This window comes from Camelina sativa, chromosome 16, assembly GCF_000633955.1.
Source record: "Camelina sativa cultivar DH55 chromosome 16, Cs, whole genome shotgun sequence".
NCBI lineage: Eukaryota > Viridiplantae > Streptophyta > Magnoliopsida > Brassicales > Brassicaceae > Camelina > Camelina sativa.
The window spans coordinates 16,560,191-16,579,282 of record NC_025700.1 but is presented as its reverse complement, the minus strand read 5'-3'; the positions used below and the strand labels follow the sequence as shown (position 1 = coordinate 16,579,282).

The 19,092-nt window shown below is 36.2% G+C and overlaps 3 protein-coding genes, 1 long non-coding RNA gene and 1 pseudogene across 11 annotated transcripts; all 5 read left to right on the top strand.

Annotated features, from left to right (window-relative positions):
* Nucleotides 1,678-4,680, top strand: LOC104750812. Of its 7 annotated transcripts, none has more exons than XR_002036003.1 (11): nucleotides 1,678-1,899; nucleotides 2,103-2,160; nucleotides 2,281-2,359; nucleotides 2,471-2,645; nucleotides 2,768-2,848; nucleotides 2,945-3,029; nucleotides 3,202-3,324; nucleotides 3,514-3,616; nucleotides 3,785-3,848; nucleotides 3,951-4,018; nucleotides 4,112-4,680. It is a non-coding gene; the product is annotated as an uncharacterized LOC104750812 (long non-coding RNA). The 7 variants fall into 7 exon arrangements; XR_002036004.1 differs by having other exon boundaries at nucleotides 2,750-2,848; nucleotides 3,205-3,324; XR_002036005.1 differs by having other exon boundaries at nucleotides 1,679-1,899; nucleotides 2,750-2,823; nucleotides 2,959-3,029.
* On the top strand, nucleotides 4,826-7,592 carry LOC104753726. The gene is made up of 7 exons (XM_010475932.2): nucleotides 4,826-4,933; nucleotides 4,995-5,139; nucleotides 6,116-6,290; nucleotides 6,454-6,629; nucleotides 6,734-7,019; nucleotides 7,119-7,285; nucleotides 7,435-7,592. Exons 1-7 carry the CDS (start codon nucleotides 4,826-4,828, stop codon nucleotides 7,590-7,592), a joined length of 1,215 nt encoding a protein of 404 aa, XP_010474234.2.
* On the top strand, nucleotides 9,080-11,102 carry LOC104753725 (annotated as a pseudogene).
* Nucleotides 11,860-14,895, top strand: LOC104750811 (sphinganine C4-monooxygenase 1). Of its 2 annotated transcripts, XM_019237489.1 has the most exons (3): nucleotides 11,860-12,378; nucleotides 13,326-13,872; nucleotides 14,617-14,895. In XM_019237489.1, exons 1-3 carry the CDS (start codon nucleotides 12,154-12,156, stop codon nucleotides 14,622-14,624), a joined length of 780 nt encoding a protein of 259 aa, XP_019093034.1. In that variant the 5' UTR covers nucleotides 11,860-12,153; the 3' UTR covers nucleotides 14,625-14,895. The 2 variants fall into 2 exon arrangements, with proteins under 2 accessions (XP_019093034.1, XP_010470962.1); XM_010472660.2 differs by lacking the exon at nucleotides 14,617-14,895 and having other exon boundaries at nucleotides 11,861-12,378; nucleotides 13,326-14,151.
* LOC104750810 (chlorophyll a-b binding protein of LHCII type 1-like) lies at nucleotides 15,784-17,709 on the top strand. The gene is made up of 6 exons (XM_010472659.2): nucleotides 15,784-16,107; nucleotides 16,194-16,360; nucleotides 16,471-16,617; nucleotides 16,801-16,933; nucleotides 17,043-17,135; nucleotides 17,213-17,709. The coding sequence occupies exons 1-6, from the start codon at nucleotides 15,964-15,966 to the stop codon at nucleotides 17,513-17,515; spliced, it is 987 nt and encodes a 328-aa protein (XP_010470961.1). The 5' UTR covers nucleotides 15,784-15,963; the 3' UTR covers nucleotides 17,516-17,709.

Genomic DNA, 19,092 nt, shown 5'->3' with positions numbered 1-19,092 from the left:
CCGTTAACTCGTCGTTCTTTATCTGGTTGGTTTATTCAGCTTGGATCCTCTCCTATTTCATGGAGAACGAAGAAGCAAAAGCGGGTGTCTATGTCTTCGGCTGAGGCCGAATATCGGGCCATGGCAGATATTACTAAAGAGCTTCTTTGGATTAAAGCTTGTTTGCTTGATCTTGGTGTTAATCACTCATCTTCGATGTCTTTGTTTTGTGATAGCGAGGCAGCCATTCATATTGCAGCTAATCCCGTTTTTCACGAACGTACGAAGCATATTAAGAAAGATTGTCATTTTATTCGTGATGAAATTCAACGTAAGGTGATTGCTACACAACATGTCTCCACCACTATTCAGCTAGCAGACATTTTTACGAAAGCATTGGGAGCAAAGGAGTTTTCCTCTTTTCTTGGTAAGTTGGGCATCCTTGATTTGCATGCTCCAACTTGAGGGGTATTAGAGTAGAATTATGTTAATATTCATATTGTCCTTTTTGGTCTTTTATGTGTATATCGTAAATACCTCTCTAGGTTAATTTGTGATGTATATATACAGCTCTAGGAGCCGTCGAGATAGATACAGAGAAAGCTTTATATTTGTTATTCTCTGACATAATCTAACGGACTTGACCTTGGATCTGAAGATGGAGTCTACAGTAGCGAATGATATATAAACTAGGCCAAGACCTCCAGCTACGAACACTGCCATTTTGTTATTCTTAACTCCGAGTAACTCAGCGGAGTGAGCCACGTCAAATACAAATGAAGCAAAAAGCAGGGTAAATGCCGATTGAAAAATAGTGGTGAGTTTGGTGACGATGCTCTCGAACTCGGCGTCGGTGAGGAGTCGCAACGATGAGGTTAATCCTCTCATCGCGTGTTTGGAATCGCCAACTTTATGATGGGGTTGTTTTTTTCTTTCGCTTCTTCAACTTTTTGGTCTCTGTGACTGCAAGAGTAGGAAGAAGGATAAATAGAGGAAGAAGACGAAGACACGTCATAACTTTTTTTTGTTTGGGGACGTTTGTGTAATTTTGTCGTGTTGCGGATAAACACGTCCATTTTTGCATGCACACTTAACCGTGGTTAATTTAATCGATGGTCATATCAGGTGTGTGGATCATGTTTAACTAAACCATGGTCCATGGTGATATCTTCCTTAAAGGAAAAAAAGTGAACGATTCAATAAGAAACAGAAAAGGATCACGTTTTTGTACCTTTAAACTCGTATTTAACCATGGTGTGGTATACCACTTTAATCACAGTTGATAAATAGAGGAGATAATCACAGTTTNCAGTTTAAGTTTAACCAGGGTCATTTTTTTTTTTTTTTTTATTGGGGACGTTTGTATAATTTTGTCGTGTTGCGTATATTCACCTACGCACATCTTATCTGCATGCACATTTTTAACCGTGGTTAACTAAACTATGGTTATATATATTTATATTTGTACCCCAAAAAAAAAAAACGTGAATATATACAGTCTCTCCTTGCGCTTCTGGTTTAATAAGTAAACGAATATATAATCAGTTTTTTTTTTAATGCAATTAGATTAACTTGTATTTAACCATGGTACCACTGACCACTGTAATCAGAGTTAAATTAAATAAGTAAAACGAATAAAATCAGGTTTATGCAATTACATTATAAAATCAGGTATATAACCACTGTAAACACAGTTTAATTAGTAAATGAATGAGATAATAATTGATATATTACCGGGTCAAACTAGCTGATGGATGTTGACCTCTCCTCTGCCCTCTTTCTCTCCATTAAACGAATTTGAAGAACAGTTGCCTCCTGGCTCCTCGTCTGCGGGTTGGATATATCCCACGCCACGATGAAGATGAATAGCGACAAAGCCTACTATCTGAAATCATTTTCGGTTTTTCCTCCGAATTTAAGGTACGATCTCGCACTATTTCTGGGATCGGAGCCGAGTTTCAATGATCTGTAATGTGAGCATGTTGGATCTAGTTTATCGGATAAGATTAGGAGCAGTTTGGGTTGAAATCGCGTGTAGGATCCGAGAAGGGCGTAAATTTGCGTTGTTGCCTTGTTGGCTAATGGCTACTGTTGTTTCTTTGGCATTTTGATTCTCTATTTAGAAGGAGGAACACAAAGCATCGCAGCAGCAGCAGCTTCGACCTTAGTCTCAGCGTGGAGGTTTAGCTACTTTATCTAACCGTCGTTGGACCTAATTTGTCCGCACAGAGATTTCATGTTCTACTACTTCTTCGAGCGGTTGATAATCTATAATGTAAGCTTTGCTCTTTCTAATTTCAGAACTTAGCGTGGGTATACTTTCCATTTTTGTCACTGGTTGTAAAGGAACATCTTTCACGCGTTCACCAAAGAGATTCAGGTACCACCAAAGATTTTTTTCATGTAACTCTCTCTATCTACCCCAGCAAAGTCTACAAAAGATAGATGTCATACTGAATTGTGGTCAATCTTACAACCAAATTTCTTATAGGTTTTCGCTAGTGTAAAAATTCCTTAGCCTTGTTTCATGTTCCAACAAGTGCTCCCTGATTCCAATATTCCAGCATTCAGTGTGCCCTTTTGCTAAGAAGCAGTTCAGTGTGCCTTTTTGTTTAAAAGCAGGCTTAGGAAACTACTACCCTGAGCAGTGTGGTCCAGCAGCCAAGGTAACTTACTCTATTGAACTGAACATCTCCTCTCTTAAGAGTTCTGTTTTGCATTCAACCTCAGCTTTCACTACTAACACATGCATAAAATTATTTATTTACAGTTTCATCGGTATTTACAGTTCCAAGAAAAGAGCAGCAAGAAAGCGATTTAAATCCAAAAGGCATTCGTACGCAGGTGATTTGGTCGTATTTTCCAACTGGTCAGCAGCTTTAAATTGAGTTGCACATTACACATAATAAGAACTCATGTTTTAACTTCCTCAACAGCTAAGCAAAGTGCAATCCAATTCATGCAGTTTGAACAATGCAGTGTTATCATGGACTCTAATGAAGATACAGATGGATGCTTCTCATGCTTGCTAAACAAGAACACCATCTACGGTATGAAATTCTGCTGAGTTATATGTTTGGGGTCTGGTTTTTGGGTTTATGTGGGGTTGCTATACAAACTTCTTGTCTTCTATCGAGGGGTAAATCCCATAAATCCTCTTCTTTTGATATACTGCAAAGATTTGAAGTAGTTCTTCAACTTATGGCTTCTTATATCCAACAGAAGTTCCAGGGAAGACCCTTGAATTCTGGCGCATGCAAGCACCATGGCATTTCTTTGGCGATGATTGGAATTTGGAACCAGAATGTGAGTTATTTGCTTGATAAGCCACTCGAATTAAACCAGGTACCGCCAACGAGCTTTACTAGCAAGTCTGGTTTTTTTCTTTTTTTTTTCAATCTCTGTCCTTTTCTTCTTTCTCGGGATTCCCCTTACCGATGCCAAAAAATATTCTTTATTGATAGAACTTTTATTGTGTTCTGATATATGATGTTGATGCTAAGACCTACAGCTTCACTTGTGGTTTGATCCCAGGAACAATGGAGTGAGCAAAGAAGCAAGAAGGACTGTAAACCACAGAGATCAAGTTACATCATGAAAGCCAAGAGACGAACTAAAGAAGAAGTGCTTACTGAAAGTAAGTTCTATGATTAAGTACACCATACACACAAGGTCGCCACAAGTTTGTTCACATGGGGTTAGGAAAGTGTATTCTCTATAATTTTCATATGCCTTTCCAAACATGATTCTTAGCTAATCTTACCCTTAGGTGATAACTGACAAAAATAGTTCACTGGTTTTACAGCAATCTGTGGAAGAGCCTTCCACTTGAGTGTTGATCGTTTCCACTTTAAAGATTTTTTTTTCATGTAATCCTCTCTATCTACCCCAGCAAAGTCTACAAAAGATAGATGTCATACTAATACTGAATTGTGGTCAATCTTTAACTCTTGCAACCAAATTTCTTATAGGTTTTCACTAGTGTGAAGATTCCTTGGCCTTGATTCATGTTCCAACAGCACCCCACCCACAAGTGAAGGTCTTTTCCTCCCTGATTCCTCCCTCTTTCCTTAATACGCTGCAATATTAGTTTTAGCATTTAGTGTACCCTTTTGTTAAAACTTAAATGCAGGCTAAGGAAACGTGCTCCAGCAACCAAGGTGGAACTGCTTTGACTACACACATTTTTCACAAGGGTTCAAAAGCAAACATAATAGCAGCTCAGATTGTTTTCTAGGAAAGTGCCTAATTCAAGCATCATTCTAGTGAGCTCAATAGAAGCAGCATTTATTCCCTGAGCAAGAGAGCTCCTCCAATATTGGTTTGATGATTTATTTTTTTTTATTCCATCTTTCTTTATCTGGGTTTAGATAGTTCTGTGATCAATGACAAATAAGTGAAACCGAGAACAAAGATGTGTAGAAAGAGAACTCGTAGCATTTGTGTGCGGCAGAAAAAAAAAGAATGTAAAGCAAAAGTGTATTTTCATAAAAGTCCCACATCGGGGAGTTAGAGAGCGTTGGTCATATGCTTTGTAGTATAAAAACAAAGCCCGGCCTCACTTGCAATTCATACCTTTCTCGGCCTTTTGGCTAAGATCAAGTGTAGTATCTGTTCTTATCAGTTTAATATCTGATATGTGGGCCATCGGCTCACACGATATTAACACTATTTTTTTGGGGAGAAGGCCCATGCGTTGTACTATTTCACGGGCTTGGCTCAGCCCGCCAATCATCAAGTCAATTTTTATTTTCTCTGAATTATTGAAACTAATAATTAAGTCGTAATTAAAATCCAATAAGTCTTAAATTACAGTCACTGACTAAACAGGGGAAAGCATAAGAACATGGCGAGCCCTAGAAGAGTAGTGATCGAGAACCATAGATTGTCACCTTTAATCAATCTACGGAAGAAGCCTCAAGCGATTCCTCTTCCTCACATGGATCACCCTCAGGTTACAGCACTCCTCCCACGTCTCTTCGTCGTCCTCTTCACATCCGAAATCGACGCTAAAGAGTCATCCCGATTTGAAAACTTTCGACGACGATGATAAGGTTAATCTGGTCCGGTTCGGTTTGGCGTCGCTCTCTCCTGTTCGGAAAGACGACCGTGGATGGTTGCTTGGTCCCGTTATTGTTGCTCGTGATTCTCAGCTCAAAGGTTCGTTTGGTCAAATTACACCAATTCGTATTTAGTGTTCTTGAGTGTATCTGAAACTGAGTAGAATCTTAGACATTCTCAATTGGTTAATGTATTGAAGGATATATAAGAATGGATGAAATAGTTTAGAAGCATGTAGGTTGATGAAGAGAAAATTATCTATGGCTTTGCTCGTCTGTTAATGATAGTCTTCGGAGTGAGGTAAGACTATTTTGTACTCCAAAGTTTCTCTTTTCTCGGTACTGGAGATTCACATTTCTATATATTTTGTTCTTGTCCGCAGATGCACTGACGTCTAATCTTTCATAGATATCTTTTGTGAAGTTGTAAACGGTTGGTAACTGACATGAAACTAGTAGAATAATCAAATAGATTGCTAAACGCCTAAACCATAAAGATGAGATATGCCTTCGCTAAAAGGTATTATATATTATATAAAATACGGAAGAAAAAATAATTACAAATTGGGAAATCTTGAATTTTGATGAATATTTTTAGGAGAAATTTATACAAAAATTGGCAACACATGCAAATATGCAATGCACTTTTTGTTTTTGCCATCTACGAAATTTACTTTTATATAATAATAATGTAGTAATATTATCATTATGATCATAATTTCGCATGTTTATTGTTATTGTATTGATAATATTAAAGGTTAAGATTACAAAATTATCATAATCTTAATTATTAGAGGGGGAAAAATGTTATCTTCTCTGGTGTGAAGTTATCTTAAAAAGATACGGTACTTTAACGAACAAAATTATCTATCTTCTCAGCGAAATAAATACTTATACCAAATCTGGTGTATATCTGATGCGTTGGCAGGTATATAGAGTCGATCTCTCTTTACATAACTTTTATTGAAACCCTATTATTTATCTTGACACCCCCCTCTCCCCAAGATTCCTCTTTATATATTAGTCAATCATAGTTTCTAAGGCTTGCATTGTGTAGGGTAGAATATAATGGCTTCATTATGCTCATCATGCTCGTCACCAGTTTCTTCGATCAAGCAGAGCTGGAGAGAGCATCCTGCTTCTTAATTCTTATTCACTCAAGATTAACAAATTTTCCCAACTTGAGAATCATACTGCCTTCTCTGATCATAAATACCAATCTCGTCTTCTCTCCTCTGGTGGATATAACTGGTACGTACGCCGACTGTGTTTTGTATATTCATGATTTAGCTAATGAAACGCCATGTATATATATGTAAGACCCCAAACAAGGCATTCATCATTATTCAGAACCAAATGTCAATGCGGTCTAGCTAATGCAAAAATGCAATATTTATGATGTTTATAAAAACAGGAGATTGATTGTATACCCGAGAGGGAACGTAAACGACAATGTAAGTGGATTTATATCGATGGACGTGGAATTAGACAGCACGAGCTTGACGGAATCCTCACCAACAACTGAGGTGTTTGCGGAACTCCGCTTCTTTGTTTACAACAAGAAAGAAAACAAGTACTTTACTATTCAAGGTGAACTATACATCATTTTTATATATATCTCATCATGCTCCTTCTTTAAAAATTTACGTATACATTCACATATTATTCAGTAAACGATATTTATATATATTCAGATGTAGAAGTAAAGCGGTTCAATGTCCTTAATATGGTGAGGGGATTGCAAAAAGTTCTTACATATGAAACATTCATTAACCCTGAAAATGGATACATATTCGAGGGAGGTCAATGTGAGTTTGGTGTTTATGTCATTGTTCCCCCACCCCTTACCAATTGGGAGATCGTCTCTTTTGATGAGAAACTACTCTCTTCTCCCAAGTTCTCTTGGACTGTTAAGAACTTTTCTGGCTTGAACGAGTATGTGTACAAATCAAACAGTTTTACAATGGGAGGAAGGAAATGGTGAGTATTTCTTATTAGACTTAACAAAAATGTATCTAAATGTATCTCTATATACATATACATTATATATGAACGCTCATAATATTTCATCTTTTGTAGGGGTCTAATGCTGTATCCCAAGGGCGACAGTAGAGCAACTGATAATTTTTTATCCTTTTTTCTTTATTTAGCTGATATTGAAACACTAAAACCAGATGAAAAGATTTTCTGTCAAGTACATCTCCGAGTTCTAAACCCGCTTGGGTCCTATCACGTGGAGGGCAAAGGTACGTATTTTTTAAACAACAGATGCATTATTATATCTTAATAGTTGATACAGTACTCTTTCTTCTTTATACGTACTGAGTTATACATTTGGCGGATGTCTTTTTCTAATAATTACTATATATGTTTCACATTTTCTTATTCTTGCAAGTGGACTCCTGGTACGAGAAATCAAACAGGGTTTTGGGATGGTATAACTTTGTCTCTTTAGATGAAATTCGAAAGACTTACTTGGACAAAGAAGACACGTTGAAAGTTGAGGCCGAGTTTAAAGTTGTTTCCGGGATCAAATACTCTACCGCTATCTAAACTCCTTTTTGTTTTGTTTGCTTTTAATTTAGAATATTATCTGATATTATTCTACTATATATGAGTAGAGTACTAAGACACAATGCTATGTCTTAAGACAAGTTTTTCAATTTTTCATTCATGTTCTCAGTTGGTTTCTATAAATTTGTTTTCATAAGAGAAAAAAAAAATACTGGTTAATTTCTATAGTCTCTCAGTCTATTTTCCTGTTATTTCTTGACAAAGATTTTATCTCCAATATATAAAAAAAAATAGGAGTATCGGGTCAATTGGAATGGTTGGAATGGAATAGCTATTATATATCCTAGTAGCTACGAGAGGATAATAAAAAGAAGGCCAAAGTAAAACTAAACTCGAGACGAATGAAAAAGGGAGTAAATGGAATGGTTGGAAGTTGGAACCCCACTCTAATTAAGTAGCTTTCAAGTAGGAAAGTTTGATGGCAAGGGTAAAATTTGTTCAAGGTACAAACTAGTGGATCGGAACAGCATAGATATACTATAGTAGAATTAGTATATTCTCACATATCTATTCTTACTGGTATCACGTTTTGGGTTATATGAAGACATTTTAGTCAAAATTTATAATTTATTCAATTGTAATTTATTCATTCTCATATCCATTCTTATTGGTATTGATTGTTGGCGCTCTCAATACAGGTTACAAACTCATCACTTCTAGTTGTCAATTTTAACCATTTGTTGGGTATGGGCCTTTCCTATCCAGATGCCCATTTAAGATCAGTGTTATACCCTACAACCGACGGTAAACCCTATAAATATGGAACAAAACAGTGTTAAAGGCATCCACAATTCCCGAGAGACTTGAATCACACGCTTAGTCACAGTCATCACTACACCGAACTCCGCTCGTCCAAAGATCAACGTCTTACGATGGGCCGAACGAGAACCCTCGGTCCGATCGGACTTTACACATAAAAGCTCTGTAATTCGCCTAAGTCATGGCTCATTAATAAGAGATTTCTTGAATCGTCCCTCCAAAATCCCACTAAATATTATTATTTTTGGAGATTGAACATCAACACCATTTATATTTAAGTTTAATGGATAGCTTATAGATTGTTAATAAAAAACTAGTTTCTCTTCAATAATGAGATTATTCTTAATTGTAAAGTATGATATAAATATATTGAGAAAAAGAAAACAAGTTTTTAAAAATTGGAAATTTGACTAATTGTGAAGCTAATAATGTATATTTTGCTATATTTTCTACAAAATATTTCGAACTTCCAACGTATACGGCACCGTCACAAACTACAAGAAAACTACGAGGAACAAAACAAACCAATCACGAAGCGAAAACAGTTGCAATCAGATACCGTAACGACCACGTTAACAAGAACTTTGTTACCGAATCAAACGTTAATAATCCCGTTGCAAATTATAAACGCTTATTCGCCACGTAGAAAGGCTCACTCTATGTCCAACCACACTAGATAACTTGGATATTTAATTTTTCTTATTTCGATGATTGCAGTTCGTTCAGCCACGTATCACGTATGTCTGTCTCTCATACCAAAAGCAAGTTTGTCTTTACGCAAGTTCGATGATATGAGATTGTCTTTACTAAAAAAGGTAAGAAGATAAAAAGGTATCCTGGATTTTATGAAATGCGGGAAAGAAAAAAAACATGTTTAATAATTGGAAATCTTGAATCTTGATGAGTATATCAATTGGCAACTGAATGCATTTTTGTAATATTTTTATTCATAATCATATTTATTCCTGCATATTTTATGTATTTTAAATTGATAATATTAAAGATTAAGATTACCCCTTCAAGAAAGAAAGGGTTATGATTACCAAAAAAATATCGAAATGTTTTTGGAGAAAAAAATATTATTTGTAAAGTGACCAAATCTAGTGTAAATAGATACTGTATCGTACTTACCAGAATTTTCTTAGGGTTAGAGAAATATTTACAAGTATACCAAATCTGATGTATATCAAAAAAAAATCCGATTTATTTATTTTTGACGTCTCTCTCTGTTTTTTGTTGTTGTTGTTAAAGGATATCATCGTATTTAATAAATCCCTAATATTTAGCTTGACACCCACAAGATTCGCATAGTTTCAAGACTTGCAGTGTGTTGGGTAGAATAGAATGGGTGCATCAATTTCAGCACCAGTTCCTACAATCAAGCAGAAATAGAGAGACCATCCTCCTTCTTCTTACTCCCTCAAGATTCACAACTTCTCCCAACTTGAAAATTCGACTGCCTCCTCTGACCAGAAATATCAATCTCGTTTTTTTTGTTCTGGTGGACATAAATGGTATACGGATTGTATTTTGTGTATCCATGAGTTTAGTTAGCGTTAATACACTCTTTATTATTCAGAACCATAAATTATCAATATATATATATTAATCTAGCTAATGCAATGTGTTGTTTAAAAAAAAAACAGGAGATTGATTGTATACCCAAAAGGGAACGTGAAAGACAATGGGAGTGGATTTATTTCGATGTATGTGGAAATCGACAGCACAAGCTTGGTGTCCACCCCACCAACTGAGGTGTTTGCGAAACTCCGTTTCTTTGTCTACAATAAGAAAATAAACAAGTACTTCACTATTCAAGGTGAACTTTACAACTCATGCTCTTGCTCTCTCTCTCTCTAAATAAATATGTATATTCACATCTATTGATGTGTGTTATGTATTTTTAGATGTTGAGGTAAAGCGGTTCAATGCTCTTAAACTGGTTTGGGGGTTGCTAAAAGTTCTTCCGTATGCTACTTTTACTAACCCTGAAAATGGATACATATTCGAGGGAGGTCAATGTGAGTTTGGTGTTGAGTTGTAAAGCGGATTATGTCATTGGTAAAGCGGATTGTTAAGAATTTTTCTAAGTTGAAAGAGGAGATTTACACATCAAACAGTTTTCCAATGGGAGGAAGGAAATGGTGAGTTTCTATAAGAACTTTTTGGAGTAACAAATATATATATTATACACACATATATGTGTTTGTTTGTTTAAAAGTTCACAAGAATTATTGTTTTGTAGGGTTCTAAAGGTGTATCCGAAGGGCAGGTCTAGAGCAGATGGCAAATATTTATCCGTTTTTTTGTATCTAGCTGATAGTGAAATACTAAAACAAGATGAGAAGATTTTCATGCAAGGAATTGTGCGACTTCTAAACCCTTTTGGCTCCAATCACTTGGCACACCAAGTATTTTCTAAACCACACAGTTATAATATTTTAATATATATTAACTAAACAAAAGTAGTAGAACCTTCTACATATATATATATATATATATATTCATTTGGTGTTTCGTCTTTCTCTATCTAACTTTATATGTTTCTTGCGCGTTTTCTCTTTCGCAGTCAGCTGCTGGCACGACGTAGAAAAGAATGGTTGGGGTTGGGATAAATTTGTTCTTTTAGTTGAACTTGAACAGACCTACTTGGACAAAGAAGACACGTTGAAATTTGAGACGGAATTTAAAGTTGTTTCTGAGGCCAAATACTCTCCCATTAATACCTAAGCGATCTCTTTTTTTTTTTTTTTTACTTTGTTCTTCTACTCTATGTCTTGATCACTAAGACACAATGTTATGTCTTGGACCAGTTTTTAATTCTCATTCGGGCTCTCTGGTTTCCATAAATTTGTTTTTTCTATATACGAAGAGAAAAACTGATTCCCATAGTCTCCCAATCTATTTTTCTTATGTTTCTTGACAAAGGTTTTATCTCCATTCTCCAATCTTAGAGGGGCTCACATCCATTAGCCAAAATTTTAAGCGGTTTATGTGTGCATGTTATCCTTTTGATGGCTCTATTGTTGAAGAAAAACGACCATTAATGGTGTATTTGGAATTTTCTTGTATAAGTACTCACAGTTAAGAATTCATCATTACATTGGATCCTTGGTGGAATAATTTTCAATAACCAAATCAAGGGTTTAGTCATCGCTTATCATTTTAATTAACAATTAAGATGATAGATTTGCTAAACCTAAAGAAGGAGAGATAATTGTCTCAATTTCAAATGGCGATTATACGGCGCCGTTTCGCAGACGATATGAAACTAAAACGAGTAACAAAACCATCGCTAACAGTAATAATAATTAAGTAACACGTTAACGAGATATTTGCTACAGAATCTAAGGTTTAAAAAACACATCACAAATTCTCAAACGCGTCAGATTCCGCCACGTAGATAGAGTCACTGTAGATATAACCACACTAGATAACTCAGATATTTTTGTTTTTATTATTTTTCTTTCAATGAGTACAGATCAGCCACGTCGTCTGTCTCTCAGACAAAACGCAAAAGTATTGTTTTTTTTTTTTTTTTCCTTCTTCGTCGTTTGATTTGTCAACTCATCAACAATACCCAAACCCTAAAACAATCATCCTCAAAATCAACAATCAAACTTTCCCAAATTTGAAGGATAAAAATCAACACTTTGGAAGTTTTCCTCTGTTTGATTCCTGTGAAAAAAATCAAATCTTTGCAAAATTTTATTTTCCCCTCTCTGTTTGCGTTTTTGGTTAATGAAGAAGAGGATCTGAGATTAGGGAGAGATTTTAGGGAATGATGGGTTTTGCTGTATCGGATGAATTGTTAGGAACTGTGGCTCCAATTGTGGTGTATTGGTTGTATTCTGGGATTTACGTAGCGCTATCGTCTTTGGAGAGTTATAGATTACATACAAAGGCTGAAGAAGCAGAGAAGAATCTTGTTTCGAAATCTTCTGTTGTCAAAGGTGTTCTTCTTCAGCAGGTTGTTCAAGCTCTTGTCGCTATCCTTTTGTTCACGGTAAAGTTTTCTTTCTTAATCCCATTTTTTGAGCTTATGCTTTTGTGAAAAGTTAAGGTAACAACAAATTGGGGAATTTTGCTATCTGATGTGATTGATGATGAAGAATTTTAAAAAGGGTTGTTGAATCTTTTTGGGTTGATGTTAGTTGTCCTTGTCCACCCAAAAAGAGATTTTTTTTTGCATTAATGATACTGATTTTGGTTGTAACCTTTGCCAATTATGTATGTTCTGTGCCTAAATCAAAAGTTAGGAAGCTAAACGAAAGGTTTGTTTTTTTAGATCATATAGATTGGTTGTTACTTCATAGTTGAATATTTCTCAATCTTTCATGAGTCGTGATGACCCTTGGAATCAGACTGGTGATAGATTGGTGTTAGAAACAGAGTTAGAGCTTTAGAGGAAAGCTTGAGTATAAGAGACCAGTTAAAGGCGTTGTTAGTGATTTGGCAATTGGTTTTGGACTTGGGGAGAGCTTAGGGTACTTTAGAATTCACCCTAGGACTCTCTTTCGTTTGGTTGTCCTGTGTTTGTCACTTGTATTCAGATTTAGAGAGGAATAAAGGAAGATATTGATACTGGTTCTTATCAGCTTTTCTGATGAGTAGCAATAGAAAACTTTGCTAAGCCTGATAATTATGCTTTCACAAGGTTTTCTGTTGAATAAATTGCAATGAGTTATTATGTAGTGATAGCAGGAATGCTGTTATAATCCATGTAGCAGTGTCATAGATTCTTGTTTGCCTTAGTTAGCTCTACTCTGCTGCATTGAATGATGTTTAGCCTGAGTACTTGTTATGTCTTGGCATGAGTTGCTAGACAAGTCTTAAATAGAGTCCCTCATAGATTGATTTGTAAATATCATGGAATAACTTTTTTTTTGTTTGTTTGTTCTGGGTTTTTGCGTTAACACTCATCACATATTCTTATCTATTGTGTCTATGCAGGTGACAGGAAGTGATGCTGAAGCAGACAAAGCGCAACAGTTTTCCATTTTGGTTCTAGCAAGACAGTTTGTGACGGCCATGATAATCCTCGACACATGGCAATACTTCATGCATCGATATATGCATCACAACAGGTTCTTATACAAACATATCCACTCTCAACACCACCGTCTCATCGTCCCATATGCATATGGAGCGTTGTACAACCATCCAGTGGAAGGTCTTCTCTTGGATACAGTTGGAGGCGCCTTATCTTTCCTAGTCTCTGGTATGTCTCCAAGAACTTCCATCTTCTTCTTCTCTTTCGCCACAATCAAGACCGTGGATGACCATTGCGGTCTCTGGCTTCCTGGAAACTTGTTCCATATGGTGTTCAAGAACAACTCGGCTTACCATGATATCCATCATCAGCTCTATGGAACCAAATACAATTTCTCTCAGCCTTTCTTTGTCATGTGGGATCGGATTCTGGGAACTTACATGCCTTACTCGCTTGAGAAAAGAGAAGACGGGGGATTTGAAGCACGCCCGACTAAAGAATTCAAAGATGATTAAGATTTTTGGATTTTTGGATATATGTTTGTTTTATCTGCACTGAGGTTTTCTGATGGATGATAGACTTGTGTCATGGAGGTGTAGCTTTAAATCAGAAACAGAACTGGTTTGCGTCTTGCCTCTTTTTTTTTTCAAGAGCGAAGTAGTCGGAGTTGAGATTTGTTGTATATAAACATTATCGAGTTGTTGTTCTACTTTGGATTTTTGTTTTGCATGTATTATTGTACCACACCGTACTGGTTATTTTTAATCTATTTGTTTACAAAGAGCATCCGTGAAGATTGGAATTAAATTTACTCGACTTGGTTACATTTTAGTGATGCAGTTTTGGAGGTCATATAAAGCAACTGTGGCACGTGGGTGAGCTGAGGTAGATGAAGTTGAAGTGCAGAGGAGATCTGTGAGGTTGTAGCATTCATGCATTTGTCTTTAGATAAGGAATAAAGACGAGTTTCATAATTCATACCTCAAACCTGATCAGGTTAATAAATCAAAATCAGGACATATGTGTGTCCACATATTTATTTAATTTCTTCATATCTTAATATTGGATTCTTTGAATATTCGTAGTCCAAGCCAAAATCTTACTGATTTGATTTGACCATAGTCTTGTTGATGAGGATTGATTAATTCAAACAAACAGAGTTGAGGTTTTTTTTCCAATTTTTAGCGCTAATATTAATTAATACTTGCGTGAGGTAAAAAAATNAAGCACGCCCGACTAAAGAATTCAAAGATGATTAAGATTTTTGGATTTTTGGATATATGTTTGTTTTATCTGCACTGAGGTTTTCTGATGGATGATAGACTTGTGTCATGGAGGTGTAGCTTTAAATCAGAAACAGAACTGGTTTGCGTCTTGCCTCTTTTTTTTTTCAAGAGCGAAGTAGTCGGAGTTGAGATTTGTTGTATATAAACATTATCGAGTTGTTGTTCTACTTTGGATTTTTGTTTTGCATGTATTATTGTACCACACCGTACTGGTTATTTTTAATCTATTTGTTTACAAAGAGCATCCGTGAAGATTGGAATTAAATTTACTCGACTTGGTTACATTTTAGTGATGCAGTTTTGGAGGTCATATAAAGCAACTGTGGCACGTGGGTGAGCTGAGGTAGATGAAGTTGAAGTGCAGAGGAGATCTGTGAGGTTGTAGCATTCATGCATTTGTCTTTAGATAAGGAATAAAGACGAGTTTCATAATTCATACCTCAAACCTGATCAGGTTAATAAATCAAAATCAGGACATATGTGTGTCCACATATTTATTTAATTTCTTCATATCTTAATATTGGATTCTTTGAATATTCGTAGTCCAAGCCAAAATCTTACTGATTTGATTTGACCATAGTCTTGTTGATGAGGATTGATTAATTCAAACAAACAGAGTTGAGGTTTTTTTTCCAATTTTTAGCGCTAATATTAATTAATACTTGCGTGAGGTAAAAAAATTTTCAAATCATCAACTTCTAAATGAAAGATAATAAAAACTTTTATAACCACCCATGAAAAAAGGTTTGCTGACTAGTTACATGGGAAGAATCTCAATTGTTGAAATGAATGGAATGTGAATTCTAATTTCTAAAGGAGAACATTTGCTTTGTGTGGTTTAGTTTTTTGTAGACTTCTCTAGAAGGTTTCAATAAATGTAATTTTCATTATGATTTTGGCAAATCCTTGCAGGTCACGAGAGTTACTGAAATGAGTGTTCTAAAGCTGAATGCGTATATCTTATTTTCGCAAAGGATGAAATTTCTTGATTTTCTAGTGCTTTAGAAAGACTGAAGGTGATCTTTGAAGAGGGTGCAATGCTCAAGCTACAAGAAGTGCTTCATTCAAACGAAGACTACATATAGAGAGACAGCTTGAGTCATGTCCAGCGCACCGTTTAAGAATTGTTCATGGACATATCGACTTGGCCTGTTATTTAATTGAATTAATTGGGCCTATATATGGATTCGCACAAGACTGGGTTTGTAAAAGAACTGGCTAATAGCAAGACACGTGGACTGACCCCATAAATTAACAAGTGGAGACCGCTTATCATAAGTGTTGGTTGGTTGGTTTGGTTGAGTCAAGAACCATGGCTCTGTTTCAAGGGAAGGTGTCACTGTCCTCAAGTTATTCGTCGTTTCATTCTCTTCCGAGGTTAGTCGTTCCCAAGCCTCTTAGTAGCAGAGTCGCAGTGACAAGGTCCCGTTCGACTTGCAGAGCTTCGTGGCAAGAGGTTTGTGGTTCAATTTTTTATCTTCTCATTTGTTATCATCCTCGGTTTTTTTTTTTAATTTTACTTTTTCTTGTTTTTTTTTTTAGCTCGCCGGAGTATTGGTTTTCTCGGCGATACCTTTCACGGCGGTTAAAGCAATCGCGAACAGCTCATTGGGAGAATCTTTGCGGCGGAGATTGGAAGAGAAAAAGAAAGAAGCCGTTGAGACTTCTTCAAGATTCAAAGCTAAAGCTCAAAAGGCTAGAACCGACAGGTATATTAAATATTTTGTGTGGATAGATTATCTAACCATTAATTTGGCTAATCAGTATTAATTCTCATCATCTTACAAATTTTCTTGGTTTGTTCTTTGTAAGTGTGCAGCAAGTGGTATGGGGAAGAACGTCCCCGTTGGTTTGGTCCAATCCCATATGATTACCCGCCATACCTTACAGGAGAACTTCCTGGGGATTATGGATTCGACGTTGCTGGACTTGGCAAGGATCGTTTCACTTTTGATAAGTACTTCAAGTGAGTCTTCTTTTTTTTTTTTTTTTTAACCTTGTCTTGTTATAGTTTAGAACTTAGAAGCTGTCCATCTAGATCCTGATTCCTCTAGCCAACAACTATGACTGCCCCTCATGTGAGAAACATTCTGAAAATTCACTGAAGTTGACCATTAGTAGTTAAGTGATCCTAGCGCTTGTTTTGCAGCTTTGAAATACTTCATGCTCGTTGGGCCATGCTTGCAGCGTTGGGTGCTCTAATCCCTGAAATATTTGATCTCACGGGAGCTTTCCATTTTGCTGAACCCGTATGGTGGCGAGTTGGTTACTCGAAGCTTCAGGTTTCTTTCAGTAATTTAGCTCTCTTTTTTTCAAACATCTTTCACCATCTACTATCAAATTCCTAGTCAGTAGCATGACCAAGAAGAGGACGCCTTTGTTTTTCACCAGGGAGAAACGTTGGACTACTTGGGCATTCCAGGGCTGCACTTAGCTGGAAGCCAAGGTGTCATTGTAATCGCCATTTGTCAAGTACTCTTGATGGTAATTAGAATTCAGACATCAAATACACATTTGCTTCACCTCATACATTCCCTTAACAAAATCCTTTATGCATACAGGTAGGACCGGAATATGCAAGATACTGTGGCATTGAGGCGTTAGAGCCACTGGGAATATACTTGCCAGGGGACATAAACTATCCCGGAGGGACGCTTTTTGATCCCTTGAACCTCTCTGAGGACCCGGTAGCTTTTGAAGATCTTAAGGTTAAAGAGATTAAAAACGGGAGACTAGCTATGGTCGCATGGCTTGGATTCTATTCACAGGCTGCTTTCACTGGAAAAGGTCCTGTTCAAAATCTTGTTGACTATGTCTCTGATCCCTTACATAACAATCTGGTAGCCATGCTTCTTCAGACATGAAGAGTCTACTATGTATGTACATATGTCAAAACAAAAAAAGACAATGCGTGAATATGTTTAACACCATATGTTACTTAGTACATGATAACTATAACCAACACTTTATCTATTTCTAAATACTAAATCCTGTAATTGGCAACTTGAGGAATTTGTAAAAGAACAATCAATAGAATGTGTATAGTGTGTTGTTTTAAGTCTTAAACATATTATAGGTTCATAATACGACGTGTTCCGGTTTTGTGGATTGTAAAACGAGTGATCACTAGTATAATGGGATATTTTTATTCCCTCTTTTGTAAGTTGAAGCGCATCGTTATCACTTGTTACAACTATATACTGTAATTCTGTAAACACGTTTTATACATGGTATAGTGTCTTATTAAACTGGGGCATTGGAGTCCAAGGAAAAGGAAGATGATGGTGACTCACGGGGAAAAGGGCCATTTCATAGTGGAATATCCACACTTTGGTGGATTGAACTCAAGACCTCACATGTGTTTAGCAAAGGACGTAACCAGTTGATCCGATAACAATACTCGATAGTATTGTACAAATTTATATATATAAACCTAAAGTGGCATCCATCCAAAAAATTATAGAAAATCCACATTCATGTGGGTCGAACCCGCGTTCTCAGAAATTATTAGCATAGGACGTAACCAATTGATCCACTAATTTAAGTCACTAATCTATCAGTTTCTCCACTTCTCTTTGTTTGATCAAACTTACTTTTGTGTGACAATGTTTATTTGAGCGAAGTTCAGATTTTGAATTGGTTATGTTCTTTGGCTTCGGCTTATGGTCTTTTTGGGACGGTTTTTAAGGAAAGTAGGATAATTTTGATGACATGAGGAACAATATTTATTTCCAAGGATTACATGCACTCTTATGAGGATGTTTTGTCATCTAAATCGGTTTTCTATGCAAGGGTTCTCAAAGTAGTGGCTGAAGTCGAAGCAAAACTCGTTGGTTTTTTCCATTTAACCTCTTTTCCATGTTTAGAGAGAATGCTTTTGGGTTGACACTTGTTCAAACTTAATCAGAACATAGCTAAGTGTCCACAGATTACATTTTGTCGTATTTTAATAATGGATTCTTTAAATTTTGTAGTGTGCAAGCCAAAATCTTACAAATTTATAATTTGATCATCGTATTGTTAATTGATGAGAATTGATTAAGGAGGTCGGTTACTCTAATAATATATTATTCAAAAATGGTAGTGGAGATAGACTAGACTTTGGTGCAATATAAATGTGATTTCTAGAGACAAAGCCAAGACATTATTAATACTCATACAACATGTTCGCGAAGACAGAGGTATGGGTGGTTGGGCTTTAAGATTTTCAACTTTTGACTCCCAGAATTTCATACTATTTGTTAGATATGGGCTGTGCTCAATATGCCACTCGGCTCAACAACATAGATTAATTGTGATTTCAGCCCAACAAAATTTGGAGATAGTTATTAACACTCCGTCGAGGGTAACCTCGACATTTCGCGATGGGAACCCTAGCTCAACAATCCGCTATAAAAGGAGCAGACATTTATTGGGAAGAGGATCCTGACTTCCAGACTTT